Source organism: Neltuma alba, unplaced genomic scaffold, assembly GCF_004799145.2.
Source record: "Neltuma alba isolate B1F8T4 unplaced genomic scaffold, ASM479914v2 tig00002384_pilon, whole genome shotgun sequence".
Lineage (NCBI taxonomy): Eukaryota > Viridiplantae > Streptophyta > Magnoliopsida > Fabales > Fabaceae > Neltuma > Neltuma alba.
This window is the reverse complement of record NW_021632841.1, coordinates 56,835-80,504: the sequence shown is the minus strand read 5'-3', so window position 1 is coordinate 80,504 and position 23,670 is coordinate 56,835. Positions and strand designations below refer to the sequence as shown.

Below are 23,670 nucleotides of genomic sequence, written 5' to 3'. Positions count from 1 at the left end.
TAATTGAGAATGCTCTATAATAAAAAAGTTTATGTAAAGGATACTTACAATATATAGGATTAAAAAAAAGCAAACGGAAATTTGAATTTGAATTTCTTATACTGTGAGGGATTAGCTCATTATAAATTATCATTAGATGTTTACGAGTGAATACATTTTTATTACCGTGCGACAAACAGGCACCAACTATTTGCCTTTAGAGCAGGCACGTGTTAATTAAAAGGCAGTTTTATATCTAGGTAGAAACAAAATTATAGCTTTAAAAATATTTTTACAGTATACCAAATAAATATATGAAAGAGTTTATCTCGATTTATAAAAAAATACTTTTAAAAAGTATTTTAGAGTTATCCAAACACCTTTAGGTACTGTTTGGTACCAAACATTGACAAGAGGGACATGGATTTGGATTATAATTGAGAAAATCTATTAAAAGAGTGTTTAATATGAGAGATTACTTGTTATATGATATTAAATAAACTCATGTATATGAGATTGAGGAATACTAAAAAAGAAAGTAGTACTTCCCAATTTTATCTTTATGTATTTACCTAATTCTATATAATAAATAATTATTCATGTAAAAGAATTTTTAAATAATTTTTTAAAATTATAATTTTTTTTAATGTTTCGTATCAAACGAATTTTAAGTTCGAGCTGACACTAAAATTCTTTCGTAGCTCCGGGTGGATACATGGGCTCGAATTTAATAAAAGGGAGCAAGCGGATGGGTGAGCCGAAGGGCCGTGTTTGGGAGCAGGAGGCCGCTGTAAAACACGAGTACTCGCTGTTGCTTTTTCCTGTGGATGTGAGCCACGTGTCCTCACTTTTCTGTCTGCCGGGCCGGCCTTAATAATTCTTCCATCGTGATTTAATAACGCCTCTTCTTTTGTTCCCCTGTCCTTTTCCTCATCCACTCGTATTTTTCTTCTCCAGTTACTATATTAGATATTTCAACTTTTTATCCCCCTTGCTATTCTTCTAATCCTATTTATAAGATACTTTTAGTATGTTTTACACAGACTAAAAAAATATTAAATTCTATTAACTTTTATTTAAAATTTAATACTTTTCAACTTTATCTCTATTTAATATATATTATACATCATATAAACAAAATCAATAAAATAATAAATAAGGGGTAAAATTATACATTCATATAAAAAATTTATCTCTTTACCTTATAAACAGGACCAGAGGAGTATATTATACTACCTCCATTTCTTAATATAAAAACTAGTTAACTTAGTTATTTACAATAAATAAGTGTTATTTTTCTTAAAATATCTTTACTAATTAAGTGTATTGTTTAGAAGTGCCATTATCACAATGTCTACCTTGAGAAAAAATATATAAATATGAAAGATAAAGTAGATTAGATTCTTATATTTATAACTAAAATAAAAGTCAAACAAACTTTTATATTAAAAACCAGAAGAAGAGTAAAGCTTGTGAGAGTAGAGATGATTAAGGGCTTGTTTAGATTAACATTGTTGAAGATAATTTTTATATCAATTAAGTTTTGGAAACTGAAGCCATGATGAAAATTAATTTCTATCATGTAATTCATGTTTGGATATATTTTTTTACTAATATCAATTAAAAAATAATTTATTTAGATAATATATTGAAAAATTAATTTTAAAATGTTTAAATTTGAAAGAAAAAGTAAAAAAACCGAAAAATAAGTTTTGAGCAAAAAAGTCAGGGGGTTTGAAACCCAACCAAACATCATCAAAGTGCTTGAAGTAGCTTTTCACACCACAGAAGTCAATCTGTGGCCTTCCCTGTGATGCCAAACAAGTTCAGAGATGATCCAGATTTCTCCTTGCATTACCTAATATAGGGAATAAAATTTAAAAGAAAATTACCAAGGCTTTCTAACCCTAATAGTACTAAATTCTTTCCTTAAGTGTTTTTTTTTTAAACGTGATGTTGTGGGTTTGACTCTCGTGAAATTATGATGGATGTGTGAGTTCTTTTTTAAAATAAAAGATGATGAAAAAGATAATTGATTTTTTTATTATGTTTATTGAATCTTTAATCATTTGATTCATAAAAATACCCTCGATAAATATTCATTCAACTATCCATTTATTATCCGACTATTCTATATTATACTCATTTGTTGGGATAAAATAGGAAAGTTAACATGTTTCCGGACACAAAATCATTTCTTAATATAAATGTGTAGTGTCAAGTCTCTCTCATCTATTGCTTATATTAAATAGGAGGAGCATGCAATTACAAATACAAATGTTTCGAGTGTTAAATTATTAGTTTTAATAATGCCCCTCAATGTCTACCTTTCTTAATTAAGGATCATTAATGTAATGGTAGCATTTCAATCGTTAGATGAGGAGTATTTTTGAAAAACAATATTAATTCGTGACAGATTTAATAATTTAATAAGTTTAATTATATCAAATTAATCAACTACTTCTTATATTAAGGACCGGAGGTAATATATGATTATAAATTCAGAATAAGTTGAGTGAAAAACATAATTATAATTTAAATGCATAATATTCTTATATATAATTCAGGTCAAATGTGACCCGACAAATTGACGGCTTATTTAGTTTCACATTAAAAGCCACGGCAACCATAGTTTTAAATAAAACTACAACATGTATGTCATTTATTTAAAGCCACCTTTGTTTGAAAATTGAACTCCCTCTATATACAAAATCTTAATCAATTTTCGGATTATGATAAGTAATTTTTTTTAAAAAAATAAATCCTATCAGTCCTCTCCTTTTAAACCTATCTTTGAACCAAGGTAAAAATAAAAATGCATATATAAGAACTAAGAAGTCTCACTATAACTTATTACATAAATATACATAGGTCTGGCAAAAGCAAAAAAAAAAAAAACATAAATATATATACGAGATTAATTAACTCTAACATGCGAATGAGAAAACTTGGAGAAGGAGCTATCAAAAGTTTCTTTGATTAGTAAAAGTATGACTTATCTTGTAAAGAAGCATAGTTCAAAACTTGCAGTTGTTTCCGGTTAAACTGGTGATGAACTAATGAGTCAATTCTTTTATTGGTCTGCCTAAAAATTTTGGATAAATTGATCAAATTAAATTAATTTTTTTTCTCCGCTAAACTTAAAATGACATTATTTTGAGTTAAAAAAAAATACTACCTCCAGTTCAAAATATAGGTTAAACTTTATCTATTTATGTTTATCAAGAAACCGATTAAAATCAGTTTGAAACAATAAATATGTAAGCTATGTATTTTTTTTCCAAATCTGTCCTTATTAATGAAATGAATAAATAAAAGATGCAACAAACAAATCAAAGAATAAAGAGAATATATGGAGATAAAATTGAAAAAAAAACTCATTAAATGATTAGACAAAAGTAAATATTATCTTATAAAAAAATCAAACCTTCTAACAAAGTTTAGCTTATATTTTGAATCGGAGGAAGTAATAGGCTATTGTATTTGTACTTTAATAATTATATTTTATTAAATTATGTGTGATTTATATGTGAATGTTTAATTGAATGCCTTTTTTTTCATTTAAACATTACTTATAAATTCTAATCATGTTTTTATATATTTTAATTAAATAATATAATTTTTTTTTTGGATTACTCTATCCGGTATCCCAGGGTAATAGGCATATTTCAGCTGTGACAACGACCCCAGATATAATTAAATAATATAAATTTTAATAATGAATAGATAAATTTCTCCTGATTCAATCATAATTAGACCACCAATTCCAATATTTTGCTTATGAAAAACTTACCTGCATTAGTCAAAATCAAAATTAGAATTTTTGCCACTAAGAATTAGGGAGTGTTTGGATGGAAACCAAACTATAGTTTTAGAGTGTTTTTACGGTATACGAAGTAAATATATAGAAGAGTATAATGTCTCGTTTTACGGAAAAGTGCTTTTTAAAAGTACTTTTTGATTTGGCAAAACAGTGAAAATCTCCTATAAACACATTTTACGTAAGTCGAGATAAAGTTACTCTCATATATTTATTTTGTATCCTGTAAATCACTATTAAAAAGTAGTTTATAAAATACTTATAACTATTCTAAAGAGACTCTAAAAGAGTTTCGTTGATAGAAAGTGGGGTTATAGCGGTGAGAAGTGAGAACATAGGCGGGCGGCAATCAACCTGTTGATAAAACTGAATTCTTTTCTTCTTTTTTTTGAGAGTAAATGAAAGAAAACAAAAAGCGAGAAGAGGTTGGCGGGACATTATCTAATTGGCCTTATAAGGCCGTCCATCCAATCACCGTTTCGTCGGTGTCCCTCCCCTTCCCTCCCAACCACCTCATTCTTTCCTCTTATTCCCTCCTCTTCTCCTCGCCTTTCTCGATTATTACCCTTCTGTCCCCTTTCCCCCTCCACTCCCTTCTTCCATATTTGCCCCTCTCACTCATACACCCCCACACCCACAAATTGAATTTCTAATTTTTAGATTTGTCTCATCATGTAATGACATAAATAAAATGGAAAATAAATTCGATGCATGAAAATTAAGATATGAAAATATTTATTATATTATAATTATTATTTCCGAACAAAAATTTAATTTGATCATCATCCCATTTTATGTTACTTGTTGAATCAATTTTTACACTTTCAACTGTTAGGATTGAAAGCTTTCTTTTTTATATGGGTAGAATATTTGCTTCTCAATTAATTTAGGATAGTTGCTATTTCTAGTTTCTTAATTACATTAAAATGATATGATTTATTCTCTCACTACAATTCCAAATAAAATCATACATCTTCCACATAGACCAGACAATTTCTTTAAGTTTATAGAATCATTGGTAATAAAATTTGAACATATAGTTTTTAGTCTTGTAAAGAAGAGTGAAAGAGATAAAAAGAATTAATAAAATTATTAAACGGAATTTCTAGATAAATGATATGCCTAAAAAATTATTAGGTATTAATATATTACAATGGAAATGTGTGGCCCATGTTGTTAACCACTTAAACCTCATTTGCTAAGATGTATAAATAAATGATGTGCAAGCATTAATGACTAAGGTACATTAGTGTCCTTACCTCTTTTAATTGGTTTTGACTTTTGACTTGGGTGATGAATAATTGAACTCGCATACCAGTACTAAAATAGTAAGGGTAACAGGGTAAATTGGCCATGTCTTCCGCGCACCTAAATCCAATGGTATGCGTGGGTCATTCAAAGGGCAGCATTGGCATTCAGCAATAAACCAAAGTACTCCGCACAGTAACTACGTTCCCATTCTCTCGTCCAACCCTCTCTCTCTAAGATTCTCCCTCTCCACGCCATAATACCACCTCCTCCACCACTACGACCTCTCTCTCGCCAGCCCACACATAAAATGGGAGGAGAGAAACATGAAAACAAAAAGGTGGTAGAAGACAGATGCATGAGCCACAATTAACAACATATACAATATCTCATAGACTCATACCATACTTACCACCTTCTTCTTCCGCTAGATTCTAATCCCCTCGTGAGTTCTGTCTTCTGGGTTCTGCGCCTTCTCAGCAATTAATTCTCACCCCATCCGACGCTTTTGGTTCAGGTACTGCCAATAATGTCCTCCTCTCTTCAATGTCTTTGTGCTTTTCTTTGTTGTCTCTTTGTGGGTTTCTCTTGTTCTTAGTCATGGGCATTCTGCGTTGACGGCTTGAAAATTAAAACAACTTGGTCCTCCTCCTTGTTTACTTGGTCTTATGGGTGTTTCCTGAATTTTGGTCCTTTGGGTAATTCGAATGCGTGGTTCTGGTAAAATGTTGTTTATGGTCAATCGGGTCATCCCTTTGACAAAGTGGGTGGCTAAATGAGTTGACTTCTGCCCAATCAGAGAGATTTGGAGCTCATGTTTTCAAATTCTAATCCCATTCAATATTACGGGTCTCTGGGGTTTTGATTGTGTGTGAATTACAATATCAACTTGTTCTTGTCAACTTTAGTTTCTCTTAACCTTCAAGAAAGGCTATCAACTTATCGCGGGCGAGCTTTCAAGGTTTAATCATACCTTCTGCTTTTGTTGTTATCGGACTGTCGATTTCTGTGGTTCTTATAGAGGTTCATTCGACATAAAGGAGACTATAATCATATCATGATCCAGGTTTATCTGTTACTCTAATGTTTTGTTTATACATATAGGTTTGGGTTAGGTGGTCTATGCGTGGAGGCATTACCGATTAATTGCTTTAATTTTACTGCTAGCCGTCCTTGCATGAGAATCTCTTTCTTAATGTTTCATTATGAGTGGCTTTTTCCCTTTTTCGCTACCCTCCGATATTTATCCACTTGTTTTAGGTACTTGGGCTAAGAAGACCATATAATTATGTTATAAATACTATAAGTAGATCTTTTGCAAATGGCATAGTCACCACTCATTACTCATTTGTTGTGAATTATTTTGTTATTACATGTTCTCTTCACCTAGTTTTGCTACATTTTACTTTCTTTTTTTTTTCAATTGTTTTCTTCCTTCATAGCTCTAACTTAATAGTTTTCATCTGCCTGAAACTCTTGACTGTGTTCTAGCTCCTGTGTCCAAGGAAAAGATCGGTATGATAGGAAGGCTTTTGCGTTAAACATTGTGCTCTAATGACTTGTTAAGATATTGCAAATTACCATGGTAAGCTTGAGAAGGCGCAGACTTTTGGGACTATGCTCAGGTAAATATTGGTAAAATCATATCTGTTGTGAACTGTTCCTAATGGAAGGAGGATAACCATGCTTTGGGTTGTTTAGAGGCTACTGTGGTGAGTTGTATTTTAGACTGAGTTGACGCTATTTACCAAAGTTACCGGACCTTTGCAGGGAACAGCTCCTTTGTCACTCCACTTCCTCTGTATTGTGAGAATTTAATTGCTTATGAACAATCAACTCAGCGTGCTAAACTTAAGAGCTCAAATCCTGTGGCATCAGATGATACAAGCATTCTGGACAGTGTAAGAAATACAATTAGAAGCAGTAAATGTTGTATGGAAAAATAGAAGTCACTGAAAGTGCTAGTGGTGTGGCTAGGTATGGAGTGAGAGGTCTTTGGTTCGGACCTCCATTTGATCATTGCGGAAGAAAATAGTAAAAAAGATAGTATCTGAGGTTGGCGGTCTCCATAATCCCATCATGTGTCTTCTTTTGCTCGGTGTGACATATGGATGAACTACTCTCTAATTAGAAATGTAACCACTCTTCTAATAATTTATTGCATGCCTGCATATCCAATTGAAGCACTGGGTTAGGAAGCAGTTTTGAGCCAATGAAGCCATCCTCTTTTTTCATTATCAGAATACATCAGAAAGCTAAAAATCCGAGGTTCTATGCTCAATTTTAGTACTAGCAGCTCTCCTAAGATAACATGTTCTGATTTAATATAATATATTTTCATCGCGATTTCATGAGTGAAAACCTATAAATTCCAATCACTAAGCTTGATATATAAAGTTCGTGTTATTTATTTTGGTTAGTTTTGGTCCTCTGGGAGTCTGGGTATCATTGCTCAGTTATCTAATCGCCAAAGTGAAAGGAAAAGACCGAACTGTCTGTTGGAAGAAAGCAAGGTGCTAAAGAAATTATCTTGTAATTTTTGTTTTTTCACTTCTTCAATTGGCTGAATAAATCCAGAAAACTTCTTGATGAAAAATCAATGCCTTTACGAAATATAGATGTCATCCTAATCCATAAGCCATACCATCTAGAATCAGATCTTTTAGCATTTGATGAACGGATATGATCGTAACGTATATTTTCTAAGTTGATAAGTATTAGAAAGTTTTGCTGTTGGATCCTTTAATTATTTATGTTTTAGGTTGCTAGAATCTTCTACTGAAGTCTTTTAATTTTGTTTCATAGAATACCGTTGTGAAAGAAGAACCAGGCTCCTCCAATGCATCTGGCTCTAGCCCATCAAAGGAGCAGCCCAGTGAACAAGTTTCAGGTTTGTTGTTTGAGAGACGTATCTTTTTCCTACCCTAAGGCATGAGATTTAGTTTATGACAAACTAACTGAAGTTACAGTCTACATATTGCCTTATAGTAAGTGTTTTTATGTATTTTGTTAAACTTAATGTATCGATATTCATCAATATGTAGTGGACTATAATTGCATAATATTGTAGTTTATCTTGTTCTCATGAAACATTAACACGAGAACTGAGTTAATGGGGGAGGCCAAGAATTTGGGAGAAAATGAAGGGACCAGGCCAAAATGTAGTTTTGGAAGATTTAATGATGATGTGTGCTACATAAAGTAACTTATATCCCTTACTTTGGGTATGCTACAAATCATATTTTCTGTCACTTACGAGACTTTCCTGATTCCCTCTTAACCTTCAAAGATGTGCTAAATTCTTCATACCTCTTCACCATAACTTTGTGAAGACGAGTATAGTTACTAGCTTTCTCACTTTCTGGAACAGCAGTGTTAAATGAGTTTCCAGAAGACAACTAATGCTTGCTTAATGAGCTGATTTGATACAGCTGATTCATTTAATTGATCACTCCTATGACCTTTTAAGCGGTCATCAATAATGGATTCATCAATTCATCATCGGAAGATTTCCCATACGAGTTTATCAGCTTTATTGAAAATATTGTTTTGAAGATACTAAAATACAGAAAAAAGCAACGTTAATCAATTATAACGAATCAATGATAAATCACCTACAGCTACTGATAAATCAATGGATATCCTGTAAGCTCACTTTGTGTGATCAGCTACAGCTACTGATAAATCACCTGCTGGCCCAATAGTTCATTAGTGGATCTGAAGTTGGCAGACATGTTTTGGGTGTTTACTTGTCTGGATTCTGTTTTGGAACAGTTTTGTTTCACCAATCAGTTTTCATCTTTTGGAGAATTTTTTCAAGTTATTTATGGCTATTGATTTGCTGGTGATGGCTTTCATTGCCCTCATTTTTCAGGACCTCCTATCAAGCGCAGAAAGCGGCACAGGAGAAAGAATTCACATAATCAAGAAGCATGTCTCATGAGAGGTGTCTATTTCAAAAATATGAAATGGCAAGCAGCTATAAAGGTGGACAAGAAACAGATCCATCTGGGGACTGTTAGTTCACAGGAAGAGGCTGCTCACTTGTACGATAGGTAATACCATAAGCTGTAGCTTCTTGCTACCTGCAATGGCGTCCTTCTTAGGCCGTTCTTTACTAAATCATCATTACAATATATGCATATCTTTGGCTTCTATTTGATTAGCTGCGAGGAGCAGACTGGCTCATGTTCACATGGTTTGACACTCAAAATGTCATTTAAATCGTAACAGCCATAGATCATGTATTTGTTTGAGACCCCCCTCTTCTTAGCCATTGTTTGATGAATTTTCTTAATATATGGGAAGTTTCTTGGGTTATATCTGCTTGAGCATGGCCGTGTATGGTATTATATTCACCTTCTTCAGAGCTGCTAGTTCTCCTCGTTCTCTGATTGGCCAGGGCTGTATATGGAAAGTATTACATATGGTAAGAGTACAAGTGATATCATTTCTATATAGCCATCAGTTCTGCTTCAACTTTCCAACTTTCGGCACAAAATCATTACCGTAGCTGCCATATGCATTTGTTAAATCCTCATTAAGAAAGACAATATTGGAGGTTTAAAATTTCTAGAGAAGGGTGTAAAATCTACAAGCCAAATAATTTGTCATCTCCTGGAGTCAGGGGTATATATTTTGGATTGTAAAGGCTTTCATTTTTCCATTCACCACGATCTCTGCGCTTGCATCTTATTTATTGTCAGGGCTGCTTTCATGTGTGGGAGGGAGCCAAACTTTGAGCTACCAGAACCAGAGAAGCGCGAACTGCGTAAATTCAAATGGGAAGAATTTCTTGCAATGACGAGGCAGGCAATAACCAGCAAAAGTATTATTTCTCTTCTAAAATTGGATAAATCGCTGGTGTCTATAGAGTAACTTATATTTTATTTGATCCTTATACTTCAGAACTTTATATCTATGTCTTTAAATCTCTGTCAGTGTGCCGTTAGATTTTGCTGAACTGGTATGGCCAACTACACTCACATTTTATTGACATAGATCTTACATGTTAAGAGTGAGAAACTGACACTTAGCTGATCATGTCTGTAGAATCTATGGTACATTGATTAAATACGAATTTTTTAACTATAAAGACTATAGTAAAAATTGTGAAAAACTATGGGGATGAATAAAGGATTTTAGCCAATTTGCAGATATGCTTTTCGAAGATTCTGTTCTTACATTTTACTTGTTCTATGCAAACTATTCTAGAACACAAGAGAAAGATTGGCCCGGGCTCACGCAGGTCGGAGCTTCCTCCGGTGCAGAAACATGAATGGGACAGTAAGCAAGGAGCAAGTGGATCCTCTGCTTGCGAAGATGTAGAGCAAGAAGTATCAGTCCCTTGAAAATTAAGATTGAACAAGTTGAAGCCCTAGTTCTAACAGTCCATTCATAGCAACTAGCTCCATTTTTATATATAGAGAAAAAGGCCGTTATATAAGGCCAGACTGATAGTATTCATTATTCCTAAGATAAGTATATTACTACAGTCCAAACCAATAAAGGGTAACTAAGAAGCACAAATTAACATAGATACAAGACACGAGGACATATCTGATATTACTGAAGTATCTTGTTCCGTTGTATCTGATTAAAGTGATGAGAACGATAAAGTTCCAATTTTTTTAAGGATTGTTGTTTCATAAGTAACCATTACTGGTACTGCCCATGCATTTGAGGCAGTCCAAAGCTGTGTATGTTCCAACAGGAGCATGAACATATATTGTTTCTGAAGAAAAATTTTCTCAGCAATTACTGCTTTTGAACTTTTATTGGTGCACTGATTACTAGATACTGTTGATGGAATGATGTCAAAGAACATGCTGGTGTTTTAGGAGAACACAAAATCTTCTCAAAGCATTCATATCACCTTGTCCCCTGGCTTCAGAATAATGTACTTTGCACTTTTTAGCCTCATAAATGGGCATATATAGTAACGCAAGGCATTGAGTTGGACTTATAACAAATTACTCATTCTGTCCTTAATATAGGACTTAATTGTTGAGTTGATTTTGGTCGTAAATATAAGATATATTTCTCATATTTATTATTTTTTCTTAAATTACCCCTATGATACTCCTTCAACTATAATCAAGTAGAAGAGAGAGGAAAGATATTAATAAAGATGATTATGCTGTTTTAGGAAAAACATGTCATATTTCTTATAATTAACTAACTTACCTAATATCTTTAATCTAATCAAATTAGTTAAATAGGTTATATATTAAGGATCGAAAGAGTTTCTTATTGAGTTGGAGGGAGTACAGCTTCTTCAAACTTGTTCAATAACTGAATGGACTTCATATAATATTTTCATTTACATTTTAATCCTCTTCATGGAGTAAGTTTCACATGAGGCAGAAGATAATTTGGGCAGTCATATTTGATTTAAATAATTCAAAAATTATTTTCTCTCGTCCTTTTTAAATACGTTTCAATCATATTAAAAAGTGTAGAACAAGATTGAATGAATAAACCGTGGGAAGAAATGTTGGAAAGGAAAACAAATTACCGGAGCCCTAGCATGCCCCATTCCTTGTATTCTTACAATACATGAAGAATCATCCATTCTATTCCTTTTATAAGATCATACCTATTGATTCTCAATATAAAATCTTTTACAAAATTTAATGAAATATTCATGACATATTCTTGAAAAAATACCATTATCTTTTTCACTCTTAGCTTTTCCATCCTCCCCATCTTCCTCCTCCCAAATGAACCATACTGAATAGAGGATTGGTTTGGCAAGTCATTACCTTTTTTTAACTTTTAACTACTTTTAATGAATTTTCTTAATCTCATAAAACTCATTAATAGGGTCTTATATATGAAGGAGTAGAGGGTGTAAAATCAATATTAAGTCTAAATTAGCAACAATATAGGTTATGTTTAAAATTATTTTTTTGGCCTCGAATAGGATTGTCTTTGATAAGAGGATACCTATATTTTAATTAAAAAAAAAGTTGATTAACTCGGTTGTCGGCAAAAGAAAAAGGCTCAGGGGGTTGCTTCTCTGTTTGGGCTAGGCTGATCTTACTGGGGCATTTTAAGTCCAATTCATTGATCGGGCCCATCGGGTCAGTCTCTGCTCTCGCCGGTCACTCCCCGCTACAGTACGTCCGTTTTTGCTGCTTCTGCTTTCTGCGACCTTCCCCAACAATCTCCCAGCAGTGGCCAGTGGGTCTGGCAGCGTCTGATCAAAAGAAATCAAAGAGGGTGTTGTTTGACTTGTAGGAGTTTATAAGAACGAAGAAAATGGTTGGTGAGGATCGAGGAGCCCCTGATGGACAAGATGCATTTTCTTCATCTTCGTCTGTTTCATCGTCTTATGATTGGAAGAAGCGCGTTTTTATTCCCGCAGTTGTAGCAGGTATTCTGTTTATTTCCTCACTTGTTTGTTTGTAGGATCACGATTTTATTGGGCTCTTATGCCTCCTTCTCGGGTTCGATTTTTATTTACTTTGTTTTTATCTGGAGAAGCAGTTGTTATTGGTTCGAGTTCAGAGCTGGATTTTTTCCCCTTATTTTTTGTATTTAAGTTTTATTGATGAAATGAGATTACTTGTAGTTGTTGTTGTGGATTTGTTAGCAATGGGATTTTCTGCGCGCAGGGGTTGTTGGTTCTGGAGTTGGGTTAGTTTCGAACCATCGGAAAACGCTCGGTCTTGCGAACGTTTCTGCTAGCTATGCAGCTAATTTTGCCATTGTCACTGGTTGCTATTGTGGTAAGTTCTTTAATTTGTGTGTATAGGTGTGATTATGTATTTACTTATTTTCTTAAATCTTGAGCTTATGCAGCTTCAAAGCCATGTTGTCATGGTGGTTTTTGACCATGTTGGTTGGGCATGCTAGCTTGTTTTGTTTTAATGTCTGCTTAATTAATCTATACCGTTGTTTTATAAAGCGAATAGGTCGGACTCTTTGTTTGAAAGGAGATTTTCTCCGTTAGTTAACTTCACCTGAGTGTATTTAAATTGATAATCTAGAGTTAGGCTCTGTTTGGGTGCTCCAAAACCGTGATTTCAGAAGTACTTTTCCGCAAAACGAGGTAACCTCCTCCACATATTTACTTCGTAATCCGTAAAAGTACTTCTGAAACTATGGTTTGATTTTTATCCAAACACTCCCTTAGTCACTCATCAAGTTTCAATTTTCACTCTTCCATCTACCTAGAAAATTGATACATGGTGCATTGTCTTAAGAACATGTCAAACGACCCATTTGAAGAACTCATATCTGCCATTGCCCTCTTACCTATGAAATGATGTCCTTGAATGTCGGGTGTGTGTTGAAGGCATTCCAGCATAGAGGGTGACCCTTGTATTCTTGTAGTCTTTAAATCCATTGTCCCTTGTAACACCACCTGTATAATTCTTAATTGGCCTTGTGCGAACACTTTGATGAATAGATAGTTCAAATATTGAGAAGGAATATAACATCTTGTTAAACAAATGAAGCACGCTTTACTGATTATAGGGAATATTTTTTTTTAGGTGCCTCTGCATATTAGATAAGCAAGCAAAGAACCAAGAACAGGCTTGTTATGCATTCCTGTCAGCAATTGTCTCCCTTAGCAAACCCACTCCCCCTCCCCCTCCCCTTCCCTGTTTCCAGATCGCTTCCTATTGGTTTTTTCAATGGGAATTGTTAAGCTCCATGGCAGGGAAATGTGTTAAGTGAAGATCAAGTCGGTATCATATGATATCAGTGTAATATTATCAAACACCAGGGGTTCCCCAATTGTTGGATTTCAGAAGGAAAAACATTTCATCCTAGATTTCAATTGTCATTTCCATGGTTGTGAATTCATTATAGGCAGAGTACATGTTGAATAGGAGTGTCAAGAAAAGTAGCATCCTGGCAACTGTTTTATCTTTGGATCAAATGACTGAAATGGGTTTATGATGGAAAAAGGCCATGCCTCGACAACAATGCTTAAATTAATTTGATGCTCTGAATTGAACTGGAATGAATTATCTAATTGATCAGGGGCACGTGAATTTGTGATTGCAACTAGAAAAACTGGACCTGATGACCTATTGAACTCTGCAATAGCTGGATTTGGAACGGGTGCTCTTCTAGGTCGTCTGCAAGGTTCTATTCTGCTACTTTTGCTCTCTTGTATATTGATGAGAAATCAACTCTTGCTTCTTCCTTTTCACATAATTTCATCGTTGAGCTATTTGCTGCAACGCAGCCTTATATGTATTTTGGACCGTATAATAACTCATGATGCCATTTAGACTGAGACAAAGTCTTGTACAATGAGATTGATGGTTTCCTTTTTAACCTTTCATGTTGAACTTTGTTGTGATTCCGTTTTAAAAGTTGTGTTTTTTTCTCCCCCACATTTCTTTGTGTATTTTTCTTTTTCCTGAATATTCCAAAATTTCCATATAGTTTGGCATTAGTATCTTGTTTGATAGGATGCTTCATTGTTGGAAATGGTCATGCAAATAAAATTCAAAATCATCTCAGCTGTAACTTTTTCTCCCCCTGGACTTTTCAAGAATAATGTTGCTCATTGTTGTAGACAACATTTTAAGTTTTTTGAAGTGCCTGGGTTTGGTGGAAATTTCTTTGTTGAGAGATATTTGGAGTTTGAGAAAATTTAGCAGTTTGTAGGAGTTCCTACGCTAAGAGATATGAACGACTTTGAAAATTTTTTGGTTTAGATATAGTTGCTCATGGCATACCCATAATAACAAGGCATGGATAAGTGTAATAAATATACAATAATTTAGGACTAAACCTGAGCAGCATGTTGTGTGATTGAATACTATGGGTCTAAACCTGACCTTTTAAGCATGACGTGGGATTGAACAAATGTTTTTTCTCTCTCTCGTTATTGTAGGAGGTCAACTTGGTGCAGCTAAATACTCAGCTATTTTGGCCATCGCGGGCACCACAGCAGATTTTGCTTTTCTTAAACTAAAATCTGTGTTGAGGGACTACAATCAGTCTGTGTATCAGGATGATGAGAACTCACAGAAGATCGGCAGTGGCAGCTGGTTAAGGTTGCCAGAGTGGTTCCCAATCCAAGTACTTGATGAGGAAGCCCTTGCTGAAAAACGGGCTCAGCAAGAGAAGTTCCTTGCGCAGCAAGCTAGAATCCGAAATCTGAGAAAAGAAGAGTCATGAGAACTGAAAATTTTGGTGAAGGTGTGAAAGTCCTTGGATTAGGAAATAAGGGATTTCCAGCCTGCTTCTCAAGCTGCTTGGCAATGGCTTCAACGGAGATTTTGAATGTGTTGCAACCTGGAAATTGATTTCCAGATTTCCGTTTATCTGCTCGTGTAGGCATTCAAGGGGGATTTTTTTTTAAATTTTAAAAATATTTAAATACAAAACCAGATATGTAATTATCATTGATTTTTTAATGCAAACCACTGGATCTGGATGATTAATAAGACATTATATAGCATTGATAAGTAGATAATTTCAAGTTTGAAAAATGGGATTTTGTTGAAGGCTTTGGTTTTTTTTTTCCGCCAACGGTTTGGTTTAATATTCTATACACTTTTGTTTTGTCTATTACATTTTTTTTAAATTTTTCTTAAAGTATCCCTTCTTAGTGTAAAATTTTTTGAAGTTAAATATGAGAAAGTCAACAGTTCAATAAAAGATTGGGACATTTTAGGGAAAAAAAACTATTATATATTGTTGACACTTTAAAAAAACTACTAAGTTAATTTCTGTAAACTAGATAAGGAGATCCTATGCTAAGTATAGAAGGAACTAAAAAGGCGAAAATGTTTCTAAACATAGAAAACCATTAAATATATTATCTCAATTTAGACGTTAAAAGCATCAGTGGGATCTGTGATATAGTAGCTATGAAACATTAAGACAAGAAACAAATGTTTCCGTGTAACAAAGAAATTGATGATAAAGGGTGTTCCCTCATTGCTGCATTAACTTGGGGGCTTTGGAAAGCAAGATGTGAGTTTGTCTTCCAGGGAACTCAAATTGATCCCTTGGGAGTGGTTTCCTCGGCATCCCTATTGCCAAATGAGGTTTGGGCAGTCAGAAATGTTGATATTGTTCAGAATCCGAGAAATAGCAGTCACATCATAAGGGAACTATGAACTATCTTGGAAAACCCTCGCAGCTGGCTCGAGCAAGATTAATGTTGATGGGGCTTTCAATAAGAGTCCTAACTGTGCTGGAATTGGGATTCCGTGCGGGGATCATAAAGGCCTGCTTCTTGGTAATGTATGGAAGATAGCAAAGGCATCCTCTCCCTTTTAGTCAGAATGCCTTGCTCTGAAAGAAGCTATTCTCTTGAGCGATCATTTTCATTATCCTAAAATTTATCTTGAGACTGATTGCCAGGAGCTATATGTAGCTGCTACCAGTCATCTAATAGCTAAGATTGAGTGGCAATGTGTGAATAAATTCACTGAAGTTCTGAAGTTGCTAGGCACAAGGCCTCATGCAGAGCTTTCCCTGGTTGCAGGACAGGGGAATCATGTTGCAGATTTCATTGTAGCTTATGCAAAAAATGGGATGGGTCCGGTCCAATGGAGGGCTAGTTTTGGCATCATCTTGTTTTGATCTCTCAAGTTCTAAATGATAGGTTTTGTTCCTTCAAAATAATCCAATTATTAGAAAAATTAATTGTGTGAAGATGCATAAAAATCTAGGCTTTTCAGTAATGCAGAACTCATCTTCAGAGGATGTAACTATTTTATAATTGTATATAAATGTCTTTCGTTTTATAAATTAAAAATAAATTACATATAACTTTAAAAAATTTGGCATCCTCTAAAAATAGCTTGCGTGTTGGTTTTAAAACAAATTTCAGATACTTTTACAAAATTAGTTTTTTTAATAATGGAATTTGGACAAATTTCTCATATCTGTCATGTTTACTAGGGATGGATATTTAAAACTGAAAGATATAAATGCATAGAAATGTCACTGACAAGTAGCTAGTTTTTTCTTTCAATCACAATACACAATTGACTAGGAGCACATTTCATGCTCAATCACAATCTGGACTATCCAGTCGATTTTAAATGATTTAGATTGAATTTAAATGGGTTAATATAACTTTTGGTTTCTTAAGTTTGTTTTTATTTTAATTTTGGTCCCCCAAGTACTAAATCATAGGTGTTGTTCCTTCAAAATAGTCCAATTTTTTATCGGATTATAGTGATTAGTGTTTTAAATGAAAAGAAAATTGAGGGATCAAAACCAAAATAAAAACAAATTTAAAAGATAACAAATTTTATTAACGTAATTTAATTTGATTAATACTGAACAAGGAGCAATTAAATATGGTTGATCGAATGAGCATTGTCAATGTACTCTTGATGTATTTGACAGTGTTGTTTTGCCGGCTTGTGGTTTTCTTTTTTTTGCTGCAAGAGAGGGCTAGAGCCCAAATAAAAAAAGACTAAATCATGGGGAAATCAGATCCCAAAGACTCTTTGCAAACCAGCATCCTCAGCTGTGGCGGACAAGCATCCAATGAGGAAGTTCTAGACAATCCTTCTTTGGCCAAAGCATCAGCCAATTTGTTTTGTTCTCTTGAAATAGCTTGTATTTTCAAGTCCCATGAATATTCCGTTAATCTTTGAATCTGGACGAAGACCAAACTTGTTCCCACGCATCTGTTTCTATTCTCCAGCATATTCACAAGATTTTTTTGCATCTGACTCTTAAGATTACCTTTCTGAAACCAAGGCCCCAAGCTAATTGGAGACCTTTAAGAATGCTCCATTCCTCAGCTTCAAAAGCACTGCAATAGCCCAGAAAATAAGTAAATCCAGCACTCCATTGTCCATCATAATCCCGAATAACACAACCACATCCTGCCTTGTTGCTTGAAGCGCTCATCGCTCCATCTACATTTACCTTGACCCATCCCATCGGAGGTGGAGACCATACAGTATTCTTATTAATAGGCAAGTGCGTAGGCATGTCAATATCTTGAATCTGAACATAATTCTTCCATGTCTGATACATGACCGAAACTGGGTCAGGAGGTTTAGTGAAGTCCTCTTCAAAAATGCCATGGTTCCTCCATTTCCATAATTGATGAAGTACTCTTCAAAAATGCTATGGTGCCGGCTTGTGGTTTTCGCCGCTTGTTGCCATTAATAAAATGCATTCGTTTGTTAAAAAGTAAGCCCAAGAAACCCAAAATAAAAAAAAAAAATAAAGCCGTTTGAAGAGTTTTATTTTTATTTTTATTTGGCCAACGTTTGAAGGGGTTTAATACTTACTTTTACGATAAGTAAGCATGCATGATCAATATAACAAGATTATTAAGTTGGACTCATTGGAGTCTATTATCTAAATTTTATAAGAATTGAAATAATATTGAATCCTCGACCTATACATGGCATTTGCCGTTTGAGACATATTGTCTCTCCCAAGGTTCGAATACAACCACAAATTTTTCTCCTGAAATATTAACAATAATCTAAGCACAGATGACTCACTAAAAGCTACTACTTCCGGTCTTATTTATAAGACTCTATTTATATCTTATAAATAGGACTGGAGGTAGTATATAAAAAATTATGTGATAAAAGATTTTTTTCAAGTGATTATAAGGTTGTCGGTAAAATGATTATAAAATATAAAAATCGAGGGGAAAATTAGGGATAAATTTCCTATTGAAAATTTAATTGGCAAATGGGATCTAAAGATTTTGTGCAACTTAACTTCTTTTTGTGCAACTTATCTTTCATTATGTGTAATGTATCTTTCTTTGTGTGTAATGATTTTCTTCTGTGCATGTGCAATATGCAACTCAATTTCCTTTTATGTAAATAAAATTCTCTTATGCGTAAGTCATCTTTTCCATGTATAAATTAATTCCTTATATTCAAATAATTTTCTGTGCAAACTATCTTTTCTTTGTGGAATTTATTATTTTAACTAATCTTTTCTTGTATAATCAATCATCTTAAATCCTATTTACTAATTAAATTTTTAATTAGAGATTTATCTCTAACTTTCCCAAAATCGAGTATCAGTTATATTTTCCCCTCTTCAAACGCATTTCATACTTTTTGGCGCTCCAACGTCCTAACACATCAGGCGGCAGAAACTTGTGTGTCGGGGAGACCTAGCCAAGTCAGGGAACGCCGCCACACTGTGGCAGACACCTTTGTAGAGATTATCCATCTTCATCACAAATCACAAGCATCCCTCGTCGACGGGAAAGTGTCTTCCCCTGAAAAGGTTTTTTTTTTTTTGGTTGGTTTTCATCTTCGATTCTGTAAGGGGCAAGATTGTACATGTTCCCATATATCGAAGAAGAAGGGGAGGGATTAGTACTGTTTACTCTCTCTCTCTCTCTCTCTCTCTCTCTCTCTCTCTCTCTCTCTCTCTCTCTCTCTGCGCGCGCGCCCACGCTGCAGGATCGTATTCGTATTGCTGTTTGAGGAAAAGAAGGCTGGGTCTTACAAAGCGCTTTAGAGTTTAAAACTTTAAATAGGCTTATTGAGATGAAACCTTTTCTTAGTAGGATAATGAGTAAGAATTAGAGAAAGGATTTGAAAGGAAGTATCAAGATTTTAAACTCTCCTTATCTGAGAAATGAATGGAATCAATGAATAACAAAAAGTTTTGCATGTTTATGATTACATTAATTGAGCGGTATATATTTTGTTGGTGAGTGTTATTTCTGCATTAAACTGCCATATGATGCTGGGAGATTGCGCAAGGGCTTTGAGTTATATTTTAACTTTCGTAATCATCGTGAACAATGAAAAAACTTTCATTGAGATCCCATCTGATGGCAGTTGCAAATGCTTTGACATATATTTGAGGTTAGAATGAACTCCTGATCCCTACGGTTTCACTAAATTTGTGATTTGGTCCTCCGCTCTTTATTCTTTGTATGTTGCGCCCTATAGGTACAAAATATTTGTAAAACACCCTCTGCTGTCAGCGTCCATAAAAATGCGCTCAACTTTATGTGGCAATTCACCTAATCCATGCGGCTTTCCAAGTCACCAATACATTGCTGCATCAGAAAAGAAAGTGGAGAAACCATTATGCCCCTTTTAAATCTATCCAAAATCCCAAATTTTACAGCATTTCATAGAACTGGTGTTAGGGAGTATAGGGTCCAAGTGACCAGAAAATTAAGTGTTGGGACCAAGTTAAAAATTTGGGGAACTATACGGACAACATGTTCATTCATTGTAACCTACATTTAATAATGACATTTAACCTTAGCCTTTGCTGCAGATTTTGAAAATAACTAGTCAATCCCTGGGTATGGCATGGACCAACCTGAGGAATAAGCTACATTATTTATGCCTTGTGATTATTGTGGTCTGCTTTCGGCAAAAGAGTTCTGAGATGTGGTAGAGAACTTCACAAAATTTCCCTTTCCTATCACTTTTCATTGGATTGTTAGATGTTTGGCCAAAAAAAAAAAAGGATTGTTAGATGTTTTCATCTTGGTGTTTGAAAACCTTCAATATGCATGCTGTTATCTGGTTTATCGCTATGCTTATTCTAAATGAATTTAAATGTTTAATGTTTATGTTTGCATTAATCAAGCGGTATGGATTCTGTTAAGGAGTGGTATATCTGCTTGAAACTGCCAAATGATGCCGGGAGATTGCGCAAGGGCTTTGAGTTATATTTGACTATCATAGTCATTGTAAACAGTGAAAAAAGTTTCATTGAGATCCCATCTGATGGCAGTTTTGTTGTGTGACTTCGGTTATATTTTAGTATGATATTTAACCTGACCGATGGCTGCAAGTTTTGAAAATAAAGAGTGCTCTGCTGTTCTATCAGTATCAGCAGCGTTCTTAGTTGTTGTGCGGTACTTCACAAGTTTTCCTTTTAACTATTTTTGTCGTATTTAAGGTGTTCTAGCTCTTTTTTTTGAACGCCTTCAACATACAGGTTATTGTCTAGTGTTGTTGTCATGGGCGTTGTGCATAGGTTTGATGTCTGATTGCATCGTGTTATGATTGGCATTCTTCATTGAAACCCACATTTTATGTCTCAACTTGAAGCATTTGAAAGTAAATGCTGTTTCATATAAAGAGAAAAACATAGAAAAGGATTTGATAATTATGAGGCTTTACTCTTTCCTCTTCTTTTCCGTTGAAACTTTCAGGTGTCAAGACTGGTTGCAGATTGAAACAATGAAGCATATTGTGAAGATTATAACATTGTTAATGGCCATTACCACTGTATGGGTTGGCCTTTTACAAACTTCTACGATTCCAAGCAGCCATACGTGGTTGGTGAGTGCTCATGTTTTCATATGTTTTCTTTACCTTTTAGTAGAATGTATTCTGTCTAATACTCACAATGCCTTGTTTATACCTTCTGTCCAGCTGCCTATCTATTGTGTTGTATCTTTAGGATGCTATGGCTTATTAATGGTTGGAGTAGGTCTCATGCAATTTCCTACCTGTCCTCAAGAGGCCCTGCTGTTGCAGCAGGTATGCCTTTTCATTCTGCACTGGATATTTTGAGGTCTTAAATTCAACATTATCACAGAAATGCTTGCATACTTGGGATGTTTTCAGGACATTGTTGAGGCCAAGAGCTATTTGAAGCAAAGAGGAATTGATGTCAGTGTCAGCTGAAGCAATGATCTCATGAACCTGGTGCAGCAAATTTAGAACCTGGTTGATCACAATTATCTGACTGAGAATTCTCACCTACTAGTATATTTGCGATGACAATTTTAGTCTAACTTGATAACTATTAAAGTGAAAATCACAGAGTAAATTTAACAAGAAGAAAGCTTAGTGTCAATTTTAATTTTTCAAATCTCCTTTGATTTTGTTGGTTCATGTGTGTTTGCACTGATTCATTCTCTAATTCTTAACATTATTTATACATATTTTTCATGTTCTTACCTCACAGGCAGGATATCCGTACTGAGGCCAGAGCACTCATATTACGACGCTGCTTGAATGAATGAGCAAAATTAAGTTGGACAGCTTAGATGTTTCCAAGATCATCTAAATGAAGAGACCAATGTTTAGTTTTGGGAAGATAATTCAATAATCGAAAATCAGCAGGCAGCAATTAAAGGTTAACCATGTTTCACTCAAAAAAACGAAGGTCAACCATGTTAATTCAACAATCAATAGTACAAGTGACTGAATGTATATTTAAAGACAAGTACTAGTTGTCACCAAATAAAGAAAAAAGAAGACAGGTATCTGAATAAAGCCTATGACTATGAGGCTTTATTCAGATACCTAATTAAACCCTAATACATTGCTATGGTCCACAAATTAATTGTCCTAATTCCCACATATTGACAACATTGTGACCGCATGGGAAAAAAGAATCAACATCTCTTCTCATGTTGGCGATAAAGAGGATAAAGAAAAAGCATTTCTTCCCACGCCACTTCACAGTATTTTATCATAAGATATATGAATACTTGAAAAAATAGAACCAAATTGTTTTTGATACATAATTCAACAATTGGCGTGGCACCCTCTAAAATGCACTTGAGCCTTCAGTTTTAATACTTATTTGTAGGATCCAAATCCGGGTCCCCCTATAGTCATCTCAGGAAGCAGGAGGGTAAAGCCTCGAGGTGGGTCAAACCATCAAAGCTTTTCAACAAGTTCCTTAATTACCATCCAAGCTTTTCAACAAGTTCTTGAATAATTCACCAGCTAAGTTAGAAAATATTGAAGCCATAGCCCCAGTGCCAAGATAGTAAAGCACTGTTTTGAAATATGTGAGATATGTGCTTGGCCTCTGGATGTGAGCTTTTGCGAGTGAAAGGAGAGTGATGCAAATTGCAGAAGCTCCTGCAACTGCTGCCAGCTTCAAATCCTCATTGTTGCTCTCACAGAATGTAAAGGTATATACCAGTGGTGGCACCAACCCAAATATGATGAATGATAGTACGGCTATGCACACATGAAGAAACAAATTCTCTCTCTTCCCCAAGACCTGCTCATAATATCGATCGGCGTGTGCATTTGTTTGATTGCTGGTTTTTGGTTCCTCAGATTTCAGGTCCCATATCTGTCAACATATGTGTTCAAGTTTCGAATTCAAGAAACATGTATACATACATGTGTGTGTATGTATATACAGACATTGAATATGATGAATGGTGTATGTATTTTGATTAACTAACACTTGATGCTGCCGGCTAAGGTTGATTCCGTTGGTAAGTAGTTGACTCTTGACCCATAAAATCATGAATTTAAATCCATTGCAAGTGTAAGTATTGTGTCGGTGAAACGATTTGTAAGTACTTTTTAAACATGGAGGTATGTTTTAGTTTTGATGAGCTTCCGAGACCAACTCACATAAACTTTTTTTTTTTTTAAGCAAAAAAGAAACACTTGATAGCCCCTCTTCTTTCCAATTATTATACCCGGCTTTCTTGACATTTGATGTGTGTGTGAGAGAGAGAGAGAGAGAGAGAGAGAGAGAGAAGTAGCTCCAGAAATGACTGAAATATACAGACGTATAGCTCCAAAATAAATGTATCATGTTGTTAAACAAACAGAAAAATGCATGCGTTGGAAGTAACTCACATTATGAACAAGGATGAAAAGGCCACCGATCAGGTTTGCAAGAGACAGAACTAGAACGTTCACTGCAAATTCAAATTGGTGAATACAAGAATACCATTAGGT

General features: G+C 34.5%; 2 protein-coding genes and 1 long non-coding RNA gene across 6 annotated transcripts; all 3 read left to right on the top strand.

The window, feature by feature from the left end:
- Window positions 1–5,280: 5,280 nt before the first annotated feature.
- LOC114724662 (ethylene-responsive transcription factor-like protein At4g13040) lies at window positions 5,281–10,820 on the top strand. 3 transcript variants are annotated; one of them, XM_028911066.1, is made up of 7 exons: window positions 5,281–5,564; window positions 6,539–6,672; window positions 6,818–6,948; window positions 7,853–7,937; window positions 8,922–9,102; window positions 9,754–9,875; window positions 10,262–10,820. In XM_028911066.1, exons 2-7 carry the CDS (start codon window positions 6,630–6,632, stop codon window positions 10,396–10,398), a joined length of 699 nt encoding a protein of 232 aa, XP_028766899.1. In that variant the 5' UTR covers window positions 5,281–5,564; window positions 6,539–6,629; the 3' UTR covers window positions 10,399–10,820. The 3 variants fall into 3 exon arrangements, with proteins under 3 accessions (XP_028766899.1, XP_028766915.1, XP_028766907.1); XM_028911082.1 differs by lacking the exon at window positions 5,281–5,564 and adding an exon at window positions 5,582–6,113; XM_028911074.1 differs by lacking the exon at window positions 5,281–5,564 and having other exon boundaries at window positions 6,120–6,672.
- Window positions 10,821–12,226: 1,406 nt separating this feature from the next.
- Window positions 12,227–15,510, top strand: LOC114724786 (uncharacterized). 2 transcript variants are annotated; one of them, XM_028911241.1, is made up of 4 exons: window positions 12,227–12,425; window positions 12,667–12,780; window positions 14,045–14,149; window positions 14,910–15,510. In XM_028911241.1, the coding sequence occupies exons 1-4, from the start codon at window positions 12,311–12,313 to the stop codon at window positions 15,194–15,196; spliced, it is 621 nt and encodes a 206-aa protein (XP_028767074.1). In that variant the 5' UTR covers window positions 12,227–12,310; the 3' UTR covers window positions 15,197–15,510. The 2 variants fall into 2 exon arrangements, with proteins under 2 accessions (XP_028767074.1, XP_028767080.1); XM_028911247.1 differs by lacking the exon at window positions 14,045–14,149.
- Window positions 15,511–21,405: 5,895 nt separating this feature from the next.
- Window positions 21,406–21,894, top strand: LOC114724802 (uncharacterized). Its single transcript, XR_003738352.1, has 2 exons — window positions 21,406–21,489; window positions 21,577–21,894. It is a non-coding gene; the product is annotated as an uncharacterized LOC114724802 (long non-coding RNA).
- Window positions 21,895–23,670: the final 1,776 nt, after the last annotated feature.